The sequence below is a fragment of the Topomyia yanbarensis genome, chromosome 3 (genome assembly GCF_030247195.1).
Source record: "Topomyia yanbarensis strain Yona2022 chromosome 3, ASM3024719v1, whole genome shotgun sequence".
NCBI classification, from domain to species: Eukaryota; Metazoa; Arthropoda; class Insecta; order Diptera; family Culicidae; genus Topomyia; species Topomyia yanbarensis.
In genome coordinates this window covers 402100212-402126564 of record NC_080672.1, presented here as the reverse complement: position 1 = coordinate 402126564, position 26353 = coordinate 402100212, and the positions used below count along the sequence as shown (strand labels likewise).

The following is a 26353-nucleotide window of genomic DNA, read 5'->3' as shown; positions in this document are numbered from 1 at the left end:
ATGAAAGCCAATATTCACATTTATTAGCCTTACTTGTTTTTGTGAGCAAATCTTGCCCCAATCAAAAGTTATAGCTGTTTAAAAACGTTGTTGTCCACAAACAACATGGACATGAAAGGGTTAAATCGCCTGACCATGTTGGTCCGCATTTTTTTTTTGAACGGGAAGTGAGAACGGTACAATTACACCGCTAGGTGGATTAAAACAGGTTTTAAACGGATTATCACATAATATAATAGACAAAAAACGAATATGTTTTACGAAAGACCTTACAATCGAATTATGCAATTTATTTATGAATTCGATAATCATTAGTCAGTTTAGAGTTGTTCTAGTACTGGCTGACAAATATACACCAGAAAACCGTTTACGTATAGAAAAAGTCGCGAAACCCTTGTAGGGTTAGTAAAACAAAGGTTACCCTTAATGTGGTTAATGTATGTATTAAATTATCTAACATATAAAAATATAAATAAAAAAAAAAGTCTTCCAGATTTGGATAACCTCAACAACCGCATCCTAATCAACTCACAGTGCCGAACTCTCACAGCAGACTATGTGCACCTTGCTTGGACTGTTCACGATAGTAGCCGTGCGGTTATTGAACAACGAACCCAGCGTTTGAAACGTATACAGCACATAGATGACGATCGCTGAAATAAACAATGTGAGCTTTAATCCATATCAATGCTGTCACAGCCAGTGTGTGCAAAACAAACCGCTGAAGAAAAATAAATACTCCGCATTCAGGATCAGTCGTTCGTTCGGCTCATTGTTGATGGAACGAACGAAATCCTGTACCAGTACGATCAGAATCTCAATCGAAAACAAATATTTGGCCGGTCGAAGGTACTCAGGTTCCTCCCACCGCATACCGGTGTACATGACCGCCAGAGCCACTAGCCAGAGTAGGGCGAAAATCCACCGAACCGTCGGGTAACTACGGGTGAGAGATTCTGCAATGCGTATGAGGATCGTGTGTCAGTTTGATAACCAAAGTTAGTGGATGAAGTAACATCGGGATACCTTGTTCATTGATCCAAAAGCGACGGTTCGAGAACAGTGAATTTATCGTGAGTAGCCACAACTCTCGAAGAGCGAAGAACAGAGCACAACCGAAGAACAGGTAGCCATGAAATTTGATGAATCGGATCAATTTTTGCTCCATTTTCAATTGAATCGAACTGTACCGATGTAATCACCGTTGGCTGCGCAGATCAACTGATGCTCTAGGGCTCAGTCGCATGTTCATCAAATCACAAGTTGATTTTGTTCTTGTGTAGGAAAATTGAACTCCTTATCAGTCCAGTTTGTTGTTTCTTCTTGCCACTAGCTGAAGCAGCTGGAACGGACGGGAGGGAGCCAGACGAACTGACATCGAGATAATAGTATTGGCCGATTGGTTGATCGTTGCTCGGAATACGTCAATGAGATCAGCAGCATTGTTGTAAGGGAATTTGTTTCTTTGTACCGAAATCTTTTTAAACAGCAATTGTTTTGTGTTGTTAATTTTTTTTTTATTTTCGGAAGAATCGTATTTACAAAATGATTGAAGATTTAATACTGGTTGCTATGGTCTTTTTAAGTGCGATTGTGAAGCAACACCACGTCGAGTTAGCTTATCCAGGAGTCGTCGAATTCTTCTCCCAGCGAAAATTTGACCGGTTTCTGACCGTTCTCCAAGTCGTCAAAGGCCAAGTTTTCCATTCCTGACTGTCGGCTGTCGAACAGTTTGTACAACACTGCCAAGGTGAACCCAACGTACAAGGGGATTACTGAAATGAACGAAGTGTTAGTTGAACGGTTATTATTGTGAGTACTCTAATAGTGTTTTCGTGCGTCGTGCGGTGTGAAAAAGAAATTGCATTATTACACCCAAGTTTGAATGACCTCTAGTAAATCAGAGTAGTGTCGTTAAAGGACAGGGGATTCCACAGTGATCCGACCGAATGCATATCCATAAACGCATTCTCACCAGGCGTGTCGCGCACATGTCCCTGACTCGACATGTCTGGTGATACGTTACCACAGTAGAAAAGCAATTATTTACATGAGGTGTAAAGAGAGCGGCCTTTTCCCCGGAATTACCCTGCTTGATCTCGAAACTGTGTCAGGTATAGTTTTTAACTATAATCAGTTATTCGAGCAATTTACGATTTGCCAGTAGTTGCAGTTAATATCTGTTTCAACTTCGCCTAAGACAAAAACGGCATTAGAAATCTCGATCTACTCTCCAGGAAAGTTTTATAAACTAACTAGCATCAGCTTCGATATATGACACACTTTGCCAAGTTATTCAATTGAGATGATAGATTCAAGCTATGAACAAAACTTTCCAAAAAACTAACAATTATAAGTAATAGCAAAACAGTACGGTTTCCCATTTGATTTTCACATTCACTCATTTTTTTCTGTAGCTGAAAACAACTTATCACTAGATCCGTCCCAAGTTCTTCAGCGGAAGGGCGGCAACTGGTACAGCGGTACATTAGCAAAGCTGACCGATAAAATCCAATTAAGGAAACTTTATTTCGCCGGTGAAAATGAAAACATTATTTTCAACACAAATCGAAAACCGCATATAAACACCCGACATACTTACCAACTAACACGACGGCATCCGGTGACAGGATCAGCTGTTGGAAGCTTTTTCGCTCCAGCCTGGTCAGGTACTGAATCAGAATAACACTCCAATCGATGGAGAAAATGGTCGCGAACGGAAAAATCGTTTCCTTCTTCTCGAACAGCAACCCGATGAGGAATATTGTCCCAGCCAGTACCCACACCAACGAGAAAATCAGCTGTCCTAAGGGACGCACTCGAAAGTAAGTCTCGCGAGTGGTGACGGTGGCGGCGGCGGGGGCGGCGTCGGTGGTTCGATCTAAAAACAAACGCAAACCGTACCGATTACGAAAACATTTGTCAACGTTTTCATCACTGTCGCGACGTCGACCAACGATCACGGATCCAAAAATAGTAGCTCACCAGCTGCGATGTCATCCAGCGGGCGTGCTTGCTTCAGACCATTCTTCGCCAGCATGATGTCCGATGCGAAGATGCACCCGAAGGTGAGAGCAGCGATGGCAATAGCGAATCCATGGGCTTTGATGTATCGGCCGAATATTGGGTGCATTGCACACTTTTTTTTATTAGAATTTAGGATAGACAGAATCACACCGGCCCACTTCCGAAGTGGTCAAGATCTAACAGAAGAACGAACATTCGATCTGTTCAAACTACGAACGATGACTGCGATCGATGATCATGTTCCTGGTGAACTGGTACGTAGCAGATGACTGCGGTTGTTGCGCACGTGGCCATCTAGTGAAATTCTGCACATAATATACCGCCAAGTGTGAAACACAATCAGCATAATAAAGAGTATGAAAGTCGGCGATAAGGCTTGAAAGTGTGTATTGTATAGTCATCCGTGTTTGCGATTCTGCAGAACGCGCGGCAACCGACCATATCAAAAAGGATGCTGTTGAAATAGTTAGATTGTCTTCCAATTGTAAACAACAGTAGCTAAGGGCGCATTTCAGTATTGAAAACACAATTCTTTACGATTATAAAGCAATGTTGTTTGCAATAATTGAACACCAATTGTTTCGGAAATCTCTGAGGAAATAAACAGTTATATGATTTTAGTATTTCTATAGTGCACTACATGTTGAAAAACTCAGTGGTATCAAGAGCTGATTAAAAAACATTAAATTCTCCTTTAACCCTTTCATGCCCAACTTTTTTTTTCTAGCTACATGCACTAGAGTTTCAAAACTATTTTTTCCTGAAAACGGTGGGGTCAAGAAATACGAAAAGCTTTTTTCCATAAAGGTAGGTGCTTCCTTCGCAGTGCTAGAATCTGTTCAATTTTTACCTTCAAATGCTCAATACAATTCTCCTAGAATATTTAAAATCAATATTAATTCTTCAAAAGGGCTAATGAGATTTTTGTAAACAAACTTATTTCGCTCATTATTCCGCTGCCGAGTTTAATTTCATAAATCATACACATGAATCAACATCTTTACCCTTGGTAGAATCAATTTCATATTATCTTATTAGCCCTATTCAAAAGTTGATACGGAAATAGTCCAATTGCGAGGAAAACATAGCCAAAGACAATCTAAATGGGTAAGTTTTATCAGTTTTCAGTAATATTGCAACATAACGGAGATGTCCTATTTATTGTATAAGAATTGATGGAACATGAGTGCGACGCAGAGAAGATTTGGATGTGCCATTTGGGGAACTTTTTGTTGGGGCCGTTTTGGTATTAAACGTTTTGCTATTAAAGAATTTTTTTTCTTATTACCGTTATCGTATTAAGGTTATGTTTTGGCTGTAAAAATATTGAACATGGCTTTAATTAACTTTTTCCATTTTCCTTCGCGATTTTTTCTTTAGGTCTTTAGAATATTCAGCTGCGTATCTCTGTGCCAAGAATGCTAAGAAAATCCAAGTGTTGCTTACAACACGAAAAAAAGTATTTACATTTAAAAACTATATTATTTTATTATTACTTCCAATCTTGAAATTATATATAGCTATGGCTTAATTATTATTTTCCCTGAATTTCATTTGGATCGGATCATTCTCTCTCTCTTAGGTTGATGGTTTAACGGTATTTTATATTTGTGCTTCAGTTATGAAGAACCTCCGACAGACAATTTCTTTAAAAAAGTTGCTCCTGGATAGTGGTGCACCGAGGAGACCGAGAGGGCTTGTGGGCCTTTTTTATGTTTTGTGTTCTTTCATACTTGGCTCTAGCTCAAACTAACGTTCAACGATTAGCCTGTGCATGCTTGCGTGACCGACTGTCGGGTTGACTTGGTTTGACTTTTGCTGTAGGCCGTGTTTGCAAACATTGGTCCCTAGCTTACTGGCAGTGTTGGTGGACGCGGCTCGCAGTGAAAGTCATTGTGTGTCGATTTATCGGTCGACTTCGTCATCGTTCACATGCTTATTAAAGAAATGTAAAAGTAGTAGCCTACAGGGCCGCAGAGAGAAAGTACGGGCCCGGGGGGTCCAACGTTCGGGCCCCCACCACTGTGTATTGCCTGAGTACAAATAAGTCAATGTTTGAAATCCATTGGAGTTCACTGATATTATGTATAGTACGCTGAAATTTTATATTTATGTACCATTTTTTTGCTCTAGTTGTTTGAAGTACCAATGAAGGAAAAAAACGTAGTTTTTATACTTTGGGAGCTTTTATTACCTCTTCGACAGTTTTGGTGACTGAAAAGCTCCATTTTTGTTAATAGTATTTATAAAAGTAAGCAAATGGCAAGATTAAAAATGTAGTATTCACAAAAATTAAAAATATCTAAACGGCGATCAACGGCAATAGATATAAAAAAAACAATAGGAAAACTAAATATTAAAAAAATGTACAAAAGAGCTAAAACAACAATATCAACCAAATGAACAAATTAATGTTAATTGTCAAAAAATGTTTAATCGAGAAAAACCAAAACAAAAACTCTAAAAAATTGATAAAGGAAAACAGGAAACTAGAAACACATATTACGAAGATTAAAAAAAATTTAACATTATTGAACAAATGGTGAACATAACATAACATAAATATTATTAATGAAAATGAAAGAAAAAACTACTAAAAAGAATAAAAACATTAATATAAAAAATGCATAAGACTGAAAAACTCGATAAATCAAGAATAATAAAATTTATTTAACATTAAAAACAAGAAATATTTAAAGCAATAGAAAAAATAAATAAAACGTTAAGATTTCATAAAACTAGAAGAGTATATATAACAGACGAGAATTAAATAACCATAGAGAAATTTAAAAAATGGACGAACCAGAAAATTTTGAAGTACTGGAAAATTTAAACGATGAAAAGACGAAAAAGTAAAGAAAATTGGAAGTATTGAACAAAAACGGAGCAAACAGACAAAATGGAAATAAAAAAATAGTAGAAAAAAGCCAACATGGTATACTAAAGGAACACAAAAATAAAGATATTAACACGAAAAAATGAATAAAATGGATATTATTTAAAGAATAAAAAAGAACTAGAAAATAAATTTGAAATAAATTCAAACAACGAACTAAATGTAAAATTAATAAAAAGTGCGCATAGTGTCAAAAAAGATAAATTAAGAAAAAGAAAATCAAAAAACATCGATGCTAACGTATAGGAAAATGGTCGACAGAAAACTTTCAAAATAGGTTAAACGGAAAACATGAAGAAATAACAATAACGAATAAAATGTTAAGAAAACGGTATAACAAAAAAGTAAAATTATACTAAACGAGCAATGGGAAAAAATAAAACTACGATAAACGGAAAGCTAAAAACTAGAAAATGAGGAAAAAAACAGGAGAAAGGTAAAAAAATAAACAATAAGACAAATTGGAATGAATATGAATAAGTAATATTGCTTTTGGAAATGCAAAAAATATGAAAAAAAGGAAATAGAAAAAGGCTATGACAAGAATAAATGTAGTAAATAGACAAATTCTAAAAATTAGATGGAATTACAAAAGATACAAATAAAAAACATGGTATTAAAATATGAAACAATAAGAAAAAAAATAAAGAAAGCAGAAATTTCTCGAAAAATTGCGAATAAAATTAAATAACGGAGAAAAAACTATAAAGTAAGTGATAGTGATAGCAATAGAAAAAAGCAAAAGTAAAGAACGCAAAAAGATGGATAAAATAACATACAAAAACAAAACTATTAACACCATACGCGTCACGAAAGGGGCTTGTTGTGTATGCAATTTGCTGATATAATGAAAATGTTGATAAAAGGCCGTATTTGAAAGAATTGTAAAATGTATTCATTTTTTTCCATCGCTGGCCTCTTTGCTAAGGGGAATTGGTAGTCGAAAATCACCGAAAAAAGCTACGTCATTTGAGTATAACCCGTTTACAAAAATGTTTCGGAATCATCTCGTATCTGAATATGATTTTTTATAGATTTTGCATCAATGAACGGCAAACCAAATATATTAAATTTTAAATATAAATTTTTGGATTATTCTTTTGGTACATCAAGAGGTATATCAAGAGTTTTTGATGACTAATTTGACCAATTGAGCTCTCAAATAGAGGTAGGGTGACCGCCCCTAGTGGTACTTTGTCCAGCAGAATTTTACTGAGCAGGGAATAGACTTCAAGAGACACATGGGGTTGAAATCAATTAGAATTTCGAATTAAAGTGATCACTCGACAGAATTTTGGAGCGCTTCCATTACTTTTTATTGTATAAAACGCTTAAAAACAAATAAATATGCACTGTTTTATTTCTTATGTAGCTCGTAGCACTAGGAGGAAAAATATCTTATTTTCTTCACAATCACCGTAGAGTGTAATGTTTTGGAAAAGCACTCCACCTTTCTGTGCCGTTCACCTTTAGTTGTATGTTTTTGAATTTGTTAACAGTTCTGTTGATTTAGTTGGATGTAGTGAATCGCTTTCTCGGATATTCACAAAGAATCCAAAAGCACCAACCACTCTCGCTGTGAAGTATAACCCGAGCAAGCTTTGCTCTGTTCCCCAGTAAACAAACACGGGGTGTGAAATCACACTTCAGTTTCTTTCGAGAATCTTTGTGAGGAACATTAATCCATTGAAGCGAAGGTTCATATAGACATTTTAACCTTAAGGTTATTCACTTCCTCATTCAGGTCAGAAATTTTCCTGTAACAAATCTCTATTCCTGTGTGCGGGGTTGGGATTCGAAGCCAGGTGAGCTGCGTACATGACGTTCAATGTCCAAATTCCGCCATGCCCGCTCGAGTCTGATCTTGTTTTGATGCGAGAATTAGGTTGGTATAAACACAGTTGATATCAAATATGCAGTAGTTTAGAATTTTCGCTATTCTATTTACCTCATACACAATATATTGAATTTTTAATTGCATTCTCAAATAAATTTTTGTCGAAAAAGTATTTGCCAAAAATTTCAGTTTCTGTTAAAAATCCGGGCCCCCTTCAAAACTCCGGGCCCGGGGGGAAACACCCTAGTCCCCCCCTCTCGGCGGCCCTGGTAGCCTATTAGTGGTCGTAATAATTTTAGTTGTCAGTATTAGTGTACAACTGTTATGTGCTAGTCGTTTGTCTATCTGTGTATGTATTCTATTGAGTATTTGTGACATTTGGGTCAGGGAATGGATGCAGAACTGGCGTATATGATGGAAGAATGGGTAATCCTCCCTAGAATTCGTTGGTCACATTTCGTCGATGTTCAATCATTGTTTATTTTAGTTCAAATTTTGTATTGTAATTGTTTGATTCGTGTAATTGTTTTTAATAAAGTATTCCCTGAAGATGATGCGAATCCTGCATCGAAACGTCGGAATAATCACAACTTAAGTTATTTCAATAACACAAAGACTGCTTAGCCGAAATAACTCCAGCTTAAAAATACAAAACAGTCGAAATCTTATAATCAAAAAGTTCAATTCGTGTATTAGATTCGATTCATTCGGAATGATCGGATTGTATAAATTAGGGTACGATTAGTTTAACTCTCGGGAAGTCGCACGAATGGCTCGCAGAACAAGCAGTTGCTCGTGTCTTAAGACGATTTCATTAGATTTTCAGAGCAACGCACTCTCAGTGCACTAGCGCGAGTGACGGAAGATTAACGACGCACGGAATCTCCATTTCTGGTCAGCATAGTATGATAAAATTCTAACAGAATGCAACTGTCGTTAATGGTAAATAAATATCATTTGGCATTAAGACGAGTTCAAGTAATTTAATTGTATGGTACATGTGTGCTTTTCTTGTACTTCATTAGTCTATTTTTGTTATACTTCTATTAGTTTTGTTTTGCCACTAATCATGAATGCCAAAAATAATATCGGTCAATTTATACTCTGTCGCTTCTGGTTTGTATGGGGGAAGGAAAGATATATCGGTCTTCTTTATATATAGTCTTCGCCTCTACTGGATCTATTCACAAACGTACAACCGCTCGTGGCCTTCGCGATAACAACAAACCTGGACACAAACGCGAACATGCAATTGCAATCATCAACACAATCTTTTGCTCGCGATTTCGCCAACATTAAAACACCTCTATAATTAAGTGAACGTTCAGCACCTATAAATCTACAAACGCGGTCTCATGCATTTACCCACCCCTCGCGCGATCATGAATCTGTCACGTCCGGAAGTCTCTACCCACGGTCCAAGTAGCCTAGTCTCATGCTTTCAATTAGACCAATTAAAAAATGACGTTAATATTCCCTAGACAACACGTTTTATGGTGACATGACCGAGAACTTTAGTGATATGGGGAACTATCTTTTAGTATCTAAACCGAAGCATCAGATTCACAGTCCGCGCAATCATTCAAGAACACACGCGAATATGCAAATGGCCACACGGTTTTAAAATCGAATCTATCCACGCTAGACAAACACGTTAACATACAAACACTTCAGCTTCGTCCACGCACCACTACGCCGGACATCTCACAAATATGAAAACACTCTGGTGAGAAGGTGAACGTTTTAGCACTTACAGGGTTGTTACGGTCGCGCGGATTGCGCAGCTTTCGCGGATTTCGTGACTCTCGCGTATTTTTAAAACGGCGCCGGTGGTTGAGTGGTAAGCGTGACCACCAATCATTCCAGTTGTCCTGGGTTCAGTTCCAGCCGAGGTCGCTGAGATTTGGTGAGGTGAAAAAAATCTGTCTTCCTTCGGAAGGGAAGTAAAGCCGTTGGTCCCCGGTCCATGAGTTGATGGATCGATATCTAGTCCAGATAGTGGAGTCACACCTCTCTGGCGTCGGTAAAGAAGATGTAAAATCCAATTTCTATACTTACTAACAAATATCCCCTCCTCATGTGATACTTGTGGAGTGCGCAGTAGTATATACGGCCTCTGGCAAAAGCAAGTATCCGACTAACCATTCCTTCCCTTTCCTTCTGCGATCTTTCGGGCCTGGCCGGCGCCGGTATTGATCAATAAACACTTTAGGATTACCAGGAGTTGTCCATTGAAAGATGTTTTCGCTACTCCCAAGCATAATTATCTACTGATTCCCTGTGCAACTTCCAGATCGATAACGGAATAGCAGCCAGGGGTAGTCGCACAAGCCCAAGTTCAAGCTCTCGCGTATTTGGCGTATTTTATGACCTCATTTTTTGAAGCGTCGCGCGGGTTTGGCGCGAATTCAATTTTCGACAGTGTTTTATTTAATCAAATCTCTGCTAATATGTTTATTAACTCCAATCGCTGGGAGCACTAATCCCTCAAAGAATCGGATTATGGTTATGAAAATTAATATGAGACGCCGTTATGCCGCTTTGTAACTATTTAGAGTGATTACGAATAATATGAATAAGGTTCCAGTTATGATAATTGAAATTAAAGTTCATTTAAGAATGTTGAAACATAAATTGCAACATATTGGTGCATCCAATGTTCTGCGTTTTCTTTTCATTTGGATTCGACTATAAATATTTAAAATGGGTTCGCCGTTTTTTATAGCAATCCGTTCCCAAAGTTTTTATTTTGAAATCCAGTCCAAATTTTTTTTACAAGGTTGGTGTTTACTCGAATTACCACTACATGGAAAAAGAAGTGAATTATTTCTGCTCAAAAGTAATAAAATCGAGGTACGAGAATCGCAAAGCAATCAAAAATAAATAATTAATATTTTTTGTGGTTTTAACGTAAGCGTCAATACGCCAGTAGATTTTTGGTGGTATCCAACGGAAAAAACAGTGGTGAATTAAACGAAAGCAATTGTGTGAAAAAATCACCCCAGAGGCAAGATTCGAACCTGCAACCTTTGGGACTCCGCCCCAATGCCCAATTCTATTCCGAGGCTTGGTTTGGACTTTGCTACGTACGGACTTTAAAAAAAATCAACATTTCATCAAAATCAGAGCACAAAAACATGAGTTACAGCTATTACAGGTCATCCACAGGCTGAAGTTGGTTAAGGTTGAATATTTGTTGCAAGTGTATGGATTCCTGCGCAATCAAAGAAGCTGTAGTAAACTGAGTTCAGCCATGCATTTATCAACAAAATGCAATCTTGACTAGTAACTTTTAGGGAATCTGATCCAAGTTTTTCATATTCTTTTGTCGTGACTGCGACTTACGACTTTTCAATATATAGGCCCTTAAAAATTTTATAATCTTCATTGTACTAGACGGAATTACATAGTACTTGCACTATTCAGTTGGAAAAACAGTTACCAATTTTGTATTAAATTTTGAAGTATGTATAACTCTATGGATAACGTAAAAACTTTGAAAGTCTATTTCAGGCAGAGCCGTGAATATAAAGCACCTAAGAGATCTAATCGAATATTGGGAAGTTATATAAGTCCCGCTTGTATTTTTGTACTAAATGCTTCATTCATTGTTTGCTAGTCGAATGAGAAGCAGGTGGATGCACGATCAGATGATGCGAAGGCAATCAGAATTTACGTTGGTCATATGTTGTCGCGCATATTTTTTGTTAATCAACCATATTCTGCATTATGACGGATCGCTTTTAGAACGAATGTGATTTGCATTCTCAACGACGACAAATCAAAATCAAACGGGTGTCAGATTCGATCCAAATTACATTCATTAATTCAACAATTATAACATTTTCTCGAAAATATTTTAATCGTTAAAAATATTTTTAAGTAAGAAGACATAATTGATTTAACTTATTAATAATAGATTTAGGTGGACAGTACATGGGAAATTTCCTAGAATTTTCAAATAAAAACCATAGAATTTTCAAATAAAAACAAAACGCTCAAGCCTTCCGCGATGATACACGCGATCGTGGAGTCCCTACGTTCCTGTGGCTCGCTGCGATTGACCTTAAGTAGTGTTTTAATGGGTGACATTTCCCATCTCGTCTGCAATTGTAGCGAGTGATTCCAATGGGGAGCCCTTCCGAAACCTTAGTTCTACAGCTCCAGTAAAAAAGTAAAAATGGTTGGGTTTAACTGAATAGTATGTTTGGAAATATTTTAGTAGATTATGAGTCATCTTTTGATTACAAAATTGTAGTCCCGTAGTTCACCGCATAGAGGGCGCCAACACTAACTTTCAATGGACGCGAGATAAAAGATGGGCATGTCCACAAGAATTACTGGAAAAGATGTTTTCTACAACTTCGTTGAAAAGTTTGTGTTGGGACCCTCTACGTGGTAAAATGTAGAACTAAAATTTTGCAGTTAAAAGATGAGATGCACAAGTAACTCAAACATCACTTCATTAAATGTCTAATAACTTCTCCCAAGAAAGTTGGATTGATTTGTAATCTTAGACAAAGTTGTAAACAGTCTTTTTTTGTCGCCTGCGGCGATAAACTGATGCATACAATCCCAAGTAACAATTGAAGTTTTATAGCACGCTACAATTGCAATCTAAGTTTTATGAGTGGCTATAAAACTATTATAAAACCACAATTGTTACTAGGGATGTTACCTATCGGTGAAAATGCAAGTTAGTGGGCTTTCTCCATGTAAATTGTCGAAAAATCCCATGCAAACTTCGTAGGCGTTGGTCCGGTAGCTAAGCTTGTCCGATTACCCTCAAATTTGGAGCAGACACTCCTGGTGGGACTAGGGATCAACTCAGAGTGGGCTTGTTTTCCTCTTGTCACTAAATTAAAAACGAGAAAATTAAAATGTCTGTATTACGTGCAATTTTGTGAATTTCACAAAAATGTACATAAGCTAGACAATTTACACATTTTATGAGAAACTATCACCTGTCTTCTAGGAATATGTTACCCAAATTAGTTGGAAAAGGTTTAACTTTCAATGTAACACAAGTGATGCATGCAAAGGGGAAATATAGCATAGATCATGAACATGTGTTTATCCGCTTTATTTTCTATTTTCGTGAGAAGGTGGTCCACTGTGCCTGAATAATCACAAATGACCATCTTGGAATTAACACGTGGATATTTATGTAAATTTCATTTGTAAATAATAAAAATAGATTACATTTAGTAGACATAACCACAATTGTCCTAGAACATGATTATCGGATGAAATGCAGGAAGATGCCACATTTATCCTACAATCTTTAGTTTCAACAAATCATCTTCTCTGCCTAGCTTTCAACAGAATAATGGCTATAATAAAAATATGTTTAAAGTTATTCTTTCAACTGAAAAATTCACGTTTCACTGCACTTGTTTATAAACAAGTCGGAAAAAAACCAAGAATATAAAAGCAACACATATTTACGTCCATTCATAATAATCAGGGATTACGGCGTTATACGTAATGAAAACAACAGGCCTGGAAAAAAACATTATACACAATGAGAAAAAAAACTACTTTGAACCAACCTCACGGCGAGCCCAGCAACAAGGGCAGGTCGAAAATGAGTTCTCGGATGACGTGGTTTCAAGCGAACCGTGATTGCTTCTATTGATTGTGCATAATTACGTAGAGGATTTTGGGCAGCACCGCTGATGAAAAAATGGTTCAACAGTACACACAAATCGCAAAATTTAATTTCTAATTTCACTTTTCTTTATCTCTCACCGTTTTACAGTAGAGGACGCTGATGCGGACGAAGAGGATGGACACAACGGGCGGGACGAGCGGGACCGCGAGATTAACGGCGAGAAGGAGAAATTGGACGAGGATGGATCGTTACGGGACGATGGCTCCCCGGAGCCCCCCAATGGCGAGATTGTGTCGATACTGCGTAGAAATGGATCGTTGCTCCAAAGCCAGTAGGTTTCATGTTTGGTTTTTTTCCCAATTACATATTGCATACCTACGTTCAATGCGAGCCTCCATCGCCGAACTGTGTCTGGCCTATTGATATTTATAACGTTTTCGTCTTTTCTTCTGCATGCTTTCCCCATCAAGGGAAATTTCGACCAGTCAGCAGAACTTTTTCCGGATGCTGGATCAAAAGATTGAAGAGGTAATCGATACTTATTTTTCCAAGCGTTCAGTTCACCTGTGCCCGTAAACACATGGAAAAAACCAAAATTACTAAATACGAGTGAAAACAACAACACAACACGAAACAAATTAGTTGCTTAACAGAAGGTCCGTAATTTGAATTGCTTCACTTGCCTATGCCATTTATCTTGTTATTCGTTATACCGCCCCAATCCGGATCATGTGTTTATGGGTGTAATGGAATGAGCTTTTGATGCTAAGCAAGATCCATTTTCTCATATTCGCTTTTCGCTGTGTTTTCCTTTTGCCTCCAGGGGCCTGACTATGATTCCAACAGCGAAACCGAGGTTGCATTGGAGGAGGCTCGAATGAATGCGCTGGTGCATCACTGGGAATCCGCAAGTCTAACGACGTCTATGTGTTCTTCCACCAGCCGGTCACTGCAGGGAACGCCTGTGCGGCAGGTGCCACTCAGGTAGGAACGGTTGAATGTTTTGTGGTCGTCACGTTTAAAGTTTGTTAAAGATCAACTTTTGAGTTAATTTTTGAATCGTTCTTGCAGACAACCTCCATTGAGGCCAGCTTTCCAGCAGCCGCTCAGCGCAGAGTTACTCTCCCAGCAACAGTTGCTTAAACAGCAACATCAGTTGATCCTTCAGCATCATCAGCAGCAACAGTTGCAGCAGCAACAATTGCAGCAACAACAGCAGCAACAACAACTACAGCAGCATCAACAACAGCAACAACAGCAAATCATACACCAAAACTTTAACATCAACATGAACCTTAACAGCCCGAAGCGGGTAATTGGGAGCGGGAACGCCGTCAGTGTCGGTGGCATCCCGGTTAGTTTGGAAGGTCGTCAGCTGCTGTCGCAAACCATAATCCACCAGAACTACGGTGTTATGCAGCCGCCGCAAACGGCACCCCAGCTTCGTCCCAGTTCGGGACGGACCTTGCCAACGCCGGTTCAGTGTTTGCAGCTGTCCTACTATCAGCAACAGCAGCAACAACTACAGCAACAACAACAGCAGCAGCTTCAGCAACAGCAATCCCAGGGTTTGGCCGGCGCGCTGCCCGGTTTGGGACCATTGCAACAATTCCAACAGCAATCGATACCACCTCATGCGTACTACAATGATATTCTGAGGCATCCCCTGCAGGTAGGTGCATTCAATCTCAGTTTTGATTCATCGGAATATGTTACTAAAATTGTTCCGGAATAACAACAATGAATCGATCCGAAAACAGTACACATGTTGATAAGTTATTAGGTTATATTGCTGATTTTAGTAGGTATAAAACCAATAATTTGCAGGTAGTGAAATATTTATTGCAAGATATTTTTTCAAACTTGAAAAAAATCGGCAAAGTGCTGCTGAGATTCGGCAATTGAAAGTTAGTTTAATCGTTTGGATGCTTGTCTAAGCCGCTCATGCAATCAATCGGTTTTCGGGAGACGAGCATTATACGACCTACGAAGATCAACCTTTTTAGCCATCGCTTTCGAGTTTCATGGACTTTTGATTGACGTAACTATAAAGCGATATGCGAACGATTGTGATATTGCGCCTCATAAAAAAGTACTTATTTTTCTTCACTTTGCGCTTTGTTGGATTCACATTGCCTGGTCGATGCGCGGGTCAAATGCTTACAGATGAATAATACAAGCGTTTAATTCACCGGTGTCGAAGGTGATAACTGGCTTTATTTTTTGCTGTAACTGCCCCGGGTTTTTAACGAATCTTTACCGTTGATAAAATCAGCCATAACAACAGACTGACACTTAAAATGTGGAGAGGGCCTTTGTAGCTTGAATGTTTTATTGACATACAGAATGGGCCGTTATCCTAGATGGATTCGCAGCCACCAGGTCATCCTTGCTGCATGTGGTGGAAAAAAACAAGGTTGTCTCAAAACTCCCTTACCTGAATACCTAGCTAATGTTTAACCGTTCTTGTAGAGGAAGGGTATAGAAATCATTCAAACTTTGAAGATGCTCTCAAAGGCCCGCGTTGTGCATATCAATCGATTTAGCGAACAATGTCAATTTGAATGTGATTTTTTTTAATTTTATTTATAACGAGAGATACAAGAATGATTATTCAAGAATTCAAAGGCTAGTTGTGATAATTCTTAATGTCGTTAGAAAATTCAAGTCCAAGTTTGCCGTCCCAGAGCAGGTTCAAGAGAAGAGAGTGTAAAAATTTGGGCGAAATGTGGCGAATTGAGGATTTGGTGTAACAGTACAACTCTGATATAGCGTGGTCTAGCGTCCTGTCACTCTATGACATCATGCGAATTTTGCAATTTCATGATATTTTGAATTTGAAAATGAAACTATATTCATGACGTATTTATACTTTCACACAATGTGTTCGGTTATACTGTCAGAGAAGTGAGAAATTCAGCCTTGAACGAAACCGTTAACTTAGGAAGCTTTATAACATAATACAGTATTTATGGCATAAAACTTCAACAGGAACTAGACTTTGATAGGACAATATTTCGAGACATGTTGCCTTCAATAAAGTTCAAGCCCAGCAAACCACAAATCGTACATCATTATAGAAAAAGACTCGTAAAATTGTCTACAAAAAATTTAAATAATTTATTATTTATCATCATGCTTTTTTATTTGGACTATTTTAGTCACATTTTTCTTTTTTTACATTTTAACGACATTCAATTAGAGATTACTGGGTAGGGAAAGTTATGAAAATTAGAGCCATAGTACTCAAGTGAGAGCAAGGATGTGAAGTAAACAGATCGGAAAACTAGAAGTGGCAGGGTCATTAGAACAGGCTTCTGTCGGGCTTAACTTTTGTCTTCTGCTGATGAGGGTCGAGCTTAGGCAACATAATTACGAATCACCCGAGTTCACCAGCATGTGTCCTGGCATAGACAGACTTGTCCATCTTTACCGTGACAACGGACGGGCGTTTACTTCACATCCTTGCTCTCACTTGAGTACTGTGGCTCTAATTTTCATAACATTTCCTACCCAGTAATCTCTAGCTAATTGAATGTCGTTAAAATGTAAAAAAAAATCATTTAGTTAGTCAATTTCAGTCTGTAGAAGTAGATATCGTTTATTAGAGCAAACGTGATTTTATTACGACAATTTGATCAGAATCGCATTGATGTATAAATTGCATCGTATTTGACTGACAATTTACATTCATGTAGCTATGAACATTCAAATTCATTAAAATCGTATTGTATAGATTCAATTGTATTGTGCTTTAAACTGTGTCGAATTTATAGCTTCTCAAAGTTTTTTCTGTGTGTAGGAATAGTGACTATACAAACAAACTTATATACGAATTCCATATACATCACAACGACTTCGAAAAGTTAGATACGATTTAACATATGACAACAAATAGAAACACCGATTTTGCGAAATTTTTTATGACTTCTCTAATATGTTCGCACAAAATGCACTAAATCGGCATACGGGTACCAAACTGGAGGCGATATACGTACATAGCTATTGAAATTGACGAATTCTGACAACAATATACAAGCTACGGGCGATAATTTCTAGTATGAAAGCGTTTCTAAGAATGTATTTACGATTGCATATGCAAAACAATCTAAGATGTATATGATATTTATAACTCGTGTATGATTCCGGAACATTATATACGATTAAGTCTGATTCGTTGGTAAAGAAGATCAAATTATGAGAACAGTAATTGGGCACATCAATCATCTCCAGCATATCAAAATACGTAAACAAAGTGGGATCTGGGGAGAAAAAATGAATATGCAGTGTGAACCCGATACCAAACCAACCATAGATAATCTTTGATATTAAGATGGGGGATTCGAACTTGCGACGTTTGGGGTTATAGTACAGGACTACTCGGAACTATTCTAACTATTACAAGTATGGCAATATTTCGTAATCATATGTTGTCTTCAAGCAGAGAAACTCTATTCCGATAAACATTCGCCATATATGCAGCACTCTCATTTCAAAGATATGAGATAAGTCGTAAGTAATTTCACGAAATCGTCTTATATGTTATGATAAATTAAGTCGCATCTTACTTTTTGAAGTCATTGTGATGTATGTGGAAGTCGTAGATATGTTTATGTTGCTTACTATTTCCACACACAGAAACGATCACAATGACTTTATTAAGGATTTTTTATGAACGTGTCCACGTGAAAACAGACAGAGAAAGAATGACCGGAACGGTGAGAATGAAGAAACGGTGAAAACTCACCTTTATTGGAAACACTGAGAAAAGATATGTCCTTAAGCAGGAATCGAACCTGCGATTTCCCAGTCTCTAGTTGGGTGCGTTGACCACTCCGCCATCGAGGAACTGTGATGATGCCATCACTCACAACAGTTTTTTGTGATCACCGCTGCAGCCTCCAATACCTCCTAATTGACCCATCGACCACAATGTCTCCTACAAGCAGATCGCAACCTCTCACCGATCGGGCCAAATCTCTCTCGTTATCTATTTTTAGGTCCAGTAGACTGCGCTCAAGGCTTGAGATATTTATTATCACTGTTTGCCCCATTTCCTAACTCAGTCGCCACCAGACAGTTGGCAGTGTAAGAGCTATGGAGGGGCATGTTGATGTCTGCCCTCAAAGCCTATCGGTAGAAGTTTACAACAAATCCAGCCGTTGATGGAATTTTATGTATTCCTTGTTTGGACGTGTGTCTTTGTTTTTTTTTCCTTTCTTAAGGATTTTTTTTTCTCAGTGTTTCCAATAAAGGTGAGTTTTAACCGTTTCTTCATTTTCACCGTTCCGGTCATTCTTTCTCTGTCTGTTTTCCAGCGGACACGTTCATAAAAAATCCTTAAGGAAGGAAAAAACAAAGACACACGTCCAAACAAGGAATATATGACTTTATTAAGTTGTTAATCCGACATTGATCGAAGTAAAATACTATCAAATGTGAGCAAAAAGGCGATTTTAATGATTTAAATATGTGTAGCTATATGAATATAAGTGCTCTACGACCAATTCCGATCGAACACAATTTAACTAGAACATCAATGCGATTTTGATTCAAATCATGTTTTAGTAATATTGCGATTATTTCTATAGACTAAAATCGACTGTCACAACGAATTTAACTCTTTGTAGACATCATTACGAATCTTTTTCTACATTTTTATACGATTGATGGTTTGCTGGGTAGAAGGGCGATTGCTTGAACCGTTCTTGACGTGCTACCGACTTTGAAGTCATGGTTTCGAGAAAAAAAAACTATTAAAGTGTTCACAAGAGCCTCAATCAAAATTTATTTATTTCCTCAACTTCAGAAGGTAGGACTAGTTGGGGCGGTTTTAGAAATTTATTTCTAAAATGGTAATATTTCATTGCATGTAAAAACAAAGAAATAGATTTTTTGGGAAAGAAAACTCCTATACCCCCTTCAGCTAGGGTGGCTGTTGAAAAATGAGGTTTATTATATCATCTTTTCATGTGTTAATTTCTCGCCGATACTTGCGCTAGAGATTTTTAGAACATTTATTGATACACATTTTTGCCAAAGCAGTGATGTTCCTATCTCTTTTGTTGGGAAGTAACAGGTGATTTTTACAACATAAAATTGTTTTCTTCAAACCTAAATATCTTCTAGGATTGCAATTTGAATTTAAAATTATCAATTCCATTCGAAAGTTCGATGCTTTCTTAGTTTTTTTGAGAATTAATTAATTTGATTATTTTTTAACAAAGTTATGCTTTCTAACCAAAATTATTCATAACTTTTCGAACAGAATCATGAGCGAAATCAACAATAATGTCATGCAGTAAATTGTTTGAGTTTTGCTGTCCAATGAGCCGAAGAAAACGGAATCGAATGATATTTTACACGTACTTAAAATTAGGGGCTTTGAACTGGAAGTGAGAATTCTACTGGATTACGACTGAATTTTATAAATACTTCAGTAAAATTGAATTTTATGAATTTTTTCTATACCTTCACTCCATTTCACATATTTTTATATAATTAAAAATCCTTTTTAGCATTATCGAAATACCAAATAGAAATTAAAAACTTAAAAAGAAAGGTTCCATTTTTGACAACTGAAATAAAAAATATTGTTGCCAAAAACGGAATGTGCGATCGTCTCTGTGCTACAACTCAGACATCTGAGGATCGAATCCGGCTTTAAGATGTGCAAAATATCGAAATGTTTTAAAACAATGCTTGCAGTGGCCGCAATATATAAATCAATGATTTTTATGTCTTCACCGTCTTCTTGCGTATTTTGCTATGTTGGAGATAATTTATATGCCTTATTGCAGTTCTTACATGTTGACCTTCTTTACCGACAAAATATAGTTAATCGTATAGTGTTCCCGAATTATATACTAGTTATAGGTATCGTAAAAATGTGAGATTGTGTCAATTATACATCTGTAATGTCTAGAATCGCGTTAATACTAGAAGTAATTACAATCAAGGTATATATTGTTGACAGGAAGCGTCAATTTCAGCAGCTATATACGTATATCGTCTCCAGTTTTGTACGCATATGCCGTTTTTCTGCATTCAATACGACTTTTTTTTGGTGGTAGGTTAATGAACACTTATTATTCAGTTGCAACTAGAATATACGATCAAAAAGGCTAGCTAGAAGATGGTAGCAACCTTCGATATGAAGGCTGAAAAAGTTTTCACTGTCGTTATTTTTCATTTCCATATTCAGTATGAATTTTAATGGGAATAGATGAAATGTGAATTCTGTGATTTAATAACTGCTTGGTGCCGATGTATCGAGAAGTTCGTGAAATATTCTTCTTTCGAACTCCACTGTCAAGAACAGGAAGAGATTCTGTCACATTTTGTGCAGTTTATTCTCGTAATTTGTTTGGTTAGGACTAATTTGGGCTCCCAACTGTGATTCTAAGACAATGATGCCACAATGGACGCCTATGCCATTTTCTTAAGTGTCATATACTGCATGCATAGTTCTATAGTAAATGAAACTATTATGCACATCAGGGTAGTATGGATTTGAATCGGAATATATTAGCTCAAATAGCATGCTCCCCTATGTAGTCAGGGATTTCTGTCTTGCCATGTCTTCTCATCATTTCCTGAGTAAAAGAAGGAGAAACTAAGTAGAATTGGAAGGGTGCAAAAAAACAACACCAAAATAATCAGCAGGTAAATTGACCTCACAAGTAGTTCGATTCGCCTGCGAATAAGCCTAAAGCTCTTTGCCACTTTGAATAAGGAATTTTAGTAGGTCTTTGAGTCTCAGTCGTCCAAACACAATTCCGTCTATGCAAGGACGACCGAAACTCGAAATCGCACTTTTTCTACTGCCGGGCAGTTGCATATGAGATGATATGAGGTTCCGTAGTCGGATTTACATAGGTCACATGAAAATGACACAGAGCACTGAATAGTTGCCATGTGATAATTAAGTTTGCATAGGCCAGTTAAAGCCATGGTGAACATGCGGCAGTGGAGTTACAAAAATATGTAGGAGATTTTTCGAAATCATTGGGTACGGTTGTTTTAGAAACGCCTTTGTTTGGCGACATGTTTGTAGATTTCTCCAATAATTACGGTGCTCGGGCGCAGCCAGTCGCCACTATGAGCGCGATTCTTTGCTGATGGTTTAGCTTTGACTGGACTGTCATCACCTCTCCCCTCTGCCACCACACAAGGCATCTATACGACAGTATTGGACGTACAATTGCCTTGTAAATCCAATAGATGTATTTAGGTTTGAGACCCCAGATATTTCCAAAAGTTCATCTACACTGCCCGAAGGCCATGCACGCTTTTTTCACTCTGAAAATGTGAGCAGAGCAATTCAGTTTGGAATCCAATATAACTCCAACGTATTTGGCTTGATCTGCACACAGTAGCTCAGAATCAACAAACTGCAAGGGACGAACCCTGGTTGTTATTCGCTTCTTCGCCTCAAGAAGCATTGAAGTTTTGTTTGGATTTATTGATAAGGGGCCATTCATAAATTACGTAACGCCTTTAGTAGGGAGGGGGTACGACAAGTTGTGACATAGGGGGAGGGGGAGTAAGCTAGATCGTTACGTAAGATGTTTTCACCGAAGAAAAATATTTTTTCGAGGAATTCGTTACGTAATAGGGGAGGGGGAATGGAGAAATTTGTGACAATTTGTACATGGGGGAGGGGGAGTCAATTTTGGGCAATTGTTGCGTTACGTAATTTATGAATGGTCCCTAATTTGGCTTGTCGACACCACTGTTTGACATCGTTTCCAAGAAATAATGACACTCACCAACAAATCGGACGAGTTTGAGCAGCTGTTTTCAGAGCCGCCATAAAAAAATGTCTTTGAGTAGTTTAACATATGTACTTTTGTCTGTAAAAAGTTTAATTTTGAAATATTTTTGGAACAATAAATGCAATTTAAAAAAACACGTGGCCTTAAATCAGCTATCTGGGTATGTCCAGGGAAATTCGAATGTCCGGGCAACATGCGAGCTCATAAGCTTCTGGTCCGAAACGTAAATGGGCCCTTGAATCTAAAACACATGACGTGTCCAGATGAATCTGAGATTGCCATATAAACAACTTTCAGGTAGCCTGGTATCCAGTCGACCACTTATGAGGTGACAAATAACATATTATCTCACTAAGTTTCAATCGTCTGCTATGAAAAAATGGAATATTATTAATTGAATTGCATTGAAAAGACACTCGGACACCTAGTCGAATACATAACGGTTAAACATTGAGTCAAGTGACGATTCACCTGCAGACTATTACGCAAACATGAAATTATATCGGACTCTGTCCACATCGCACAGCAGCAGCCGAAGTAAGCGAACTATTTTACATCACGTTCCTGAAGACTTAAATCTGTCTGACAACATACCTTACCCATGTGATGTCTGGAGAAAGCAATGTTGAACTAGATAATAAAGTTTCGTCATGAATATGCTACACAACCGAGGTAAAGATTTCAGAGGCACTGTCCGTACTGTTTGCTTTCTGGATCGAGCATTTCATACTCTATATTTTATATGCACTAAAATTATTCGAATCTTACTAAAGCAAGAAAAGCGACTCCATTAAAAGGTACTGTAGTTCTCCTCGAATTTTAAGTCTTGTAGAATAAGTTTAAAAAGCTATGACATTGTAGTTGTAACGCTGATAATAATGGACCCTGTCGTTGCACTGCTCATGTAAAATATCACGGCACATAATTTGGTACGCATGTGGGGCAGCAACAACATGTCAGTAGGAAAGTTTGCTTCCACGCAACGAGTGTAAACAATGGCAAACATAAACTTCCGCACTTCGCAAATGAGATGTCTCAGAGGAGCTTAGTCGCAGCGTGAGACATATTGTATTTTTTAAATTGCCCTCTAATTGTCTGTATCACTATTATCAGTTGTACCAGTTAATTTGCTAGTTATCTTAATCCATTGATGGCCGTATCTGTATCTTCTGCTCTATTTACATACTACGTATACTTGAGGTTAATCTACGAAATATATAAGCAAAGATCACAGATCTCATTCGTCAACAAGACAGAAAAGTTTTGCAAACTAGTTGAAGTCTTATTTAATTAAGTGTTATTGTTCTCACACGGAGTTTGTAAAATTTCGCAGTTTACTGTTTATGGAACTCTAGTTTCCTTACCTAGGGCTCCTGCTTTTCGTAGTAACCATTGTTGAACATGTGTTTGCTTGAACTGCCAAATGTCGAGCTACCCTATGAATATAGGGTGATCAGCCCATTTTCGTCATGTTTCTATAATCACCCTATCAATTTGAAGTCGTTGGTTACAGCAGCGTCTGCCATCTTTGTTCAACGCATAGAGTCAAATGGTGGCGCAACAATAGGGGCACTCGATTCGAGTTTTCGTTGCGTTCAAACACGAGAATTTCACTGTTTTCAGGTCATTTGTGTTATTATCTTAGTTCTTTACATCGAGGCAAAGCTGTTAATGTCATTTTTTTCGCATTCCATCGATTGTAAGCTGAGAAATTTATTAATTAGTGAGTCACCCCCTTAGTATGGTGAAAATAGGCACTTTACCCTATATTATGTCACACAACTTCCGCTGGCTCAATCAAGTGGTAGTAAGTAGTTGATTATGATAGCTTGGAGTATTTAAAAACATCAGAAAACTAAAATAGTTATGGAATTTGCGTTTCGATTTCGTCTCGTCAGAATCGGACACTAACTTAGTTGACGGACAAAGCTAGCGCCGGGTTGACGCTAGCTTCAAGAAACGGAGACACAATTTGTGTTTCTGAGCAAAGAAGAAAACTGCAAATTGTGTTCAAATACTTGCTCGCTGATTACAGGTTGACAAAACTGTACAAAAAATACAGATTGACAGCAATGCCCAGACGTTGTGGCTCGTCACCCGTAACAATTACCCGGTGATATTTTTTAATTATCCGCTTGTTTACACATAATAAATCGAGCGTTTCGTAAATTTACATCACCGAAAGCTGCTGAAATGTAAATGATATTGGGACACTTTATGACACATAAACGATTTATCATAGATTTTAGGCGCAATTGATGCGACTGGCAATAACAAGAAAATAAGCATTATTCTACACACGTTACTAACGAACTGGATTCTATTTATAATTGGTTAAAATTTCATCTACTGCTACAATCCCTTTTTTCATTCAGACAAAAGTATATACAACTTCCTCTCTCTAGTGTAGCGATTTCAATACAAACTGGAAAGAAGCGTTTCATTAAATGGCAAATATAGCAATAGCATATCAACCTGTTTCATGTTTTTCATGGGCTTGTGCGTTGGACATACGGTGATGGACTTCGAGTAGAGGCATGCTGTGTAATCTCAAGGACGAACAGCGCGATTAAACGAATAACATGTTTTGGTTGGCCTACATAACTTTTCGTGACAAAAATTGGATGAAAGTTTGAATTTATATAAATACATAAAGCAATTATTTTATTTTCTAAAAATTGTAGTATTTTGATAGAACATTTTTTCAAGGAAAAAAGCAAGAATTAGTTTACAAAAACATATTTAGAATTGGCGGAGTTATGGCTTTTTCCCCGACACCTTTTTTATTAATCACGAAGGAAGGCCAACCGATCAACTTAAATCCCAAAACTCAAAAAAAAATATTTTTCCTTTGTGCATATCGATAAACTTTCTGGTTGTAAAATATCAAAACGATTTGTATTATTTTTTTTTTACGAAAATGTAAACAGGTCATTGCTTGACTAATTCAAAGCACAGGAGATACTTTTCAAAAAAAATCTGTGTCAATGCAGATATCGACGCAGATTTTTTGAAAAGTAAATACAGATGAAAAGATTTTTAAGGACAAAAATACAGATTTACTTTTAGCAATCCTGCTAGAAATAACATATGATGTCGTCAGTGCGATAATCATGTATTTTTTTCTAGGATGTCATCATATCCCAGGGATAGCATAAGGGTTTGTGTGTGGAGCCGGAGTTTCAAGGGTTGCAGGTTCGAATCCTGCCTCTGGGAGGATTATTTCACATAATTGCTTTGCTCATCATTGCAATCTGTTTTCCCCGCTGGAAACCACCAAAAGAGTTTTAACTATTGTACGATCGCGACTATCGTCCATGGACAACTTTCTGAGTTTCGTGAAATAATTCATGAGAAAACATCAAGACTGTTTAAGTGTTGTGATCTAATTCAAAACCACGTTCGAGATGTACCAAACCACGTTCAAGATGTCATAAATCATTGATCAGCCACGTCGTATAGTTTGACCGTAAAAATTTAGATTTATGGATATAATAACGAGTCAACATTTGGTTTACGAATAATACTCATACACACTCAGAAAATTTCGCAACATTCGGTTATTTTTTCTGCTGACTACTCGCTTTACAATGTCATCATTATGACATGACGATTGTGTTGCACTGTTTTGTGGTATTCAAAAGCCGCCATATTAGTGTTCATAATGGCGTCAAAAATAAACTGCTGTTTTTTTTACTGACTACCCCTAACATCTCTTCTGCGTCAGATACTCCCGAACAAGCTCACAGAGCAAGAGACCAGGGATACAGTTATCTCCGGGTCGGCTTGCTACTGAGTAATTGGAGGGGCTTTGCGGAACAAGGTTGTGCACAGAACTATTGTATTTCTGGGATGTTTATGGTTCGAGGTGGAAAAGCTAATTTATTTAAATAAAAATGGGTAAACTAGGTGTAGGTGTGTAGTGTGGCCCAATAGCTATTGTACGGGTTAAGTTGGGTAAAGTTACTTTGAGGTACGTACCGGTGCTGCTACGTGGCATTTGATGTTCGGTGCTGGCAAGCGCGTGCTGACGATCCCGCATAATGCTCGCTGTTCGTGGGGTTCACTGTTGGTACGAGTGGTACTGGTATGGCGTCCTGATGTGAGTCGGTCGCGATGCCGCTAACCGATTGAAATGGCGAATGGGTGGGATGGCGGAAAACGAACTGACGGCGTCTTCCTTCTTTGACTCGATCAATGGG

At 37.6% G+C, this 26353-nt stretch overlaps 2 protein-coding genes across 2 annotated transcripts in view; one reads left to right on the top strand and one right to left on the bottom strand.

Moving 5' to 3' along the window:
• Window positions 1-417: 417 nt before the first annotated feature.
• LOC131693680 (uncharacterized) lies at window positions 418-3390 on the bottom strand. The gene is made up of 5 exons (XM_058981719.1): window positions 2986-3390; window positions 2603-2881; window positions 1027-1775; window positions 720-956; window positions 418-653 (listed from the first exon to the last, which is right to left on the bottom strand). Exons 1-3 carry the CDS (start codon window positions 3131-3133, stop codon window positions 1615-1617), a joined length of 588 nt encoding a protein of 195 aa, XP_058837702.1. The 5' UTR covers window positions 3134-3390; the 3' UTR covers window positions 418-653; window positions 720-956; window positions 1027-1614.
• The window catches only part of LOC131693679 (ras-interacting protein RIP3-like), a 103055-nt gene continuing 78124 nt past the window's right edge, over window positions 1423-26353 (top strand). Inside the window, exons 1-5 of the mRNA XM_058981718.1 lie at window positions 1423-1447; window positions 13522-13705; window positions 13845-13902; window positions 14198-14358; window positions 14446-15046. Of these exons, the coding sequence (XP_058837701.1) occupies window positions 13879-13902; window positions 14198-14358; window positions 14446-15046 (786 nt within the window). The 5' untranslated portion in view covers window positions 1423-1447; window positions 13522-13705; window positions 13845-13878. The remainder of the gene's footprint in view (window positions 1448-13521; window positions 13706-13844; window positions 13903-14197; window positions 14359-14445; window positions 15047-26353) is intronic.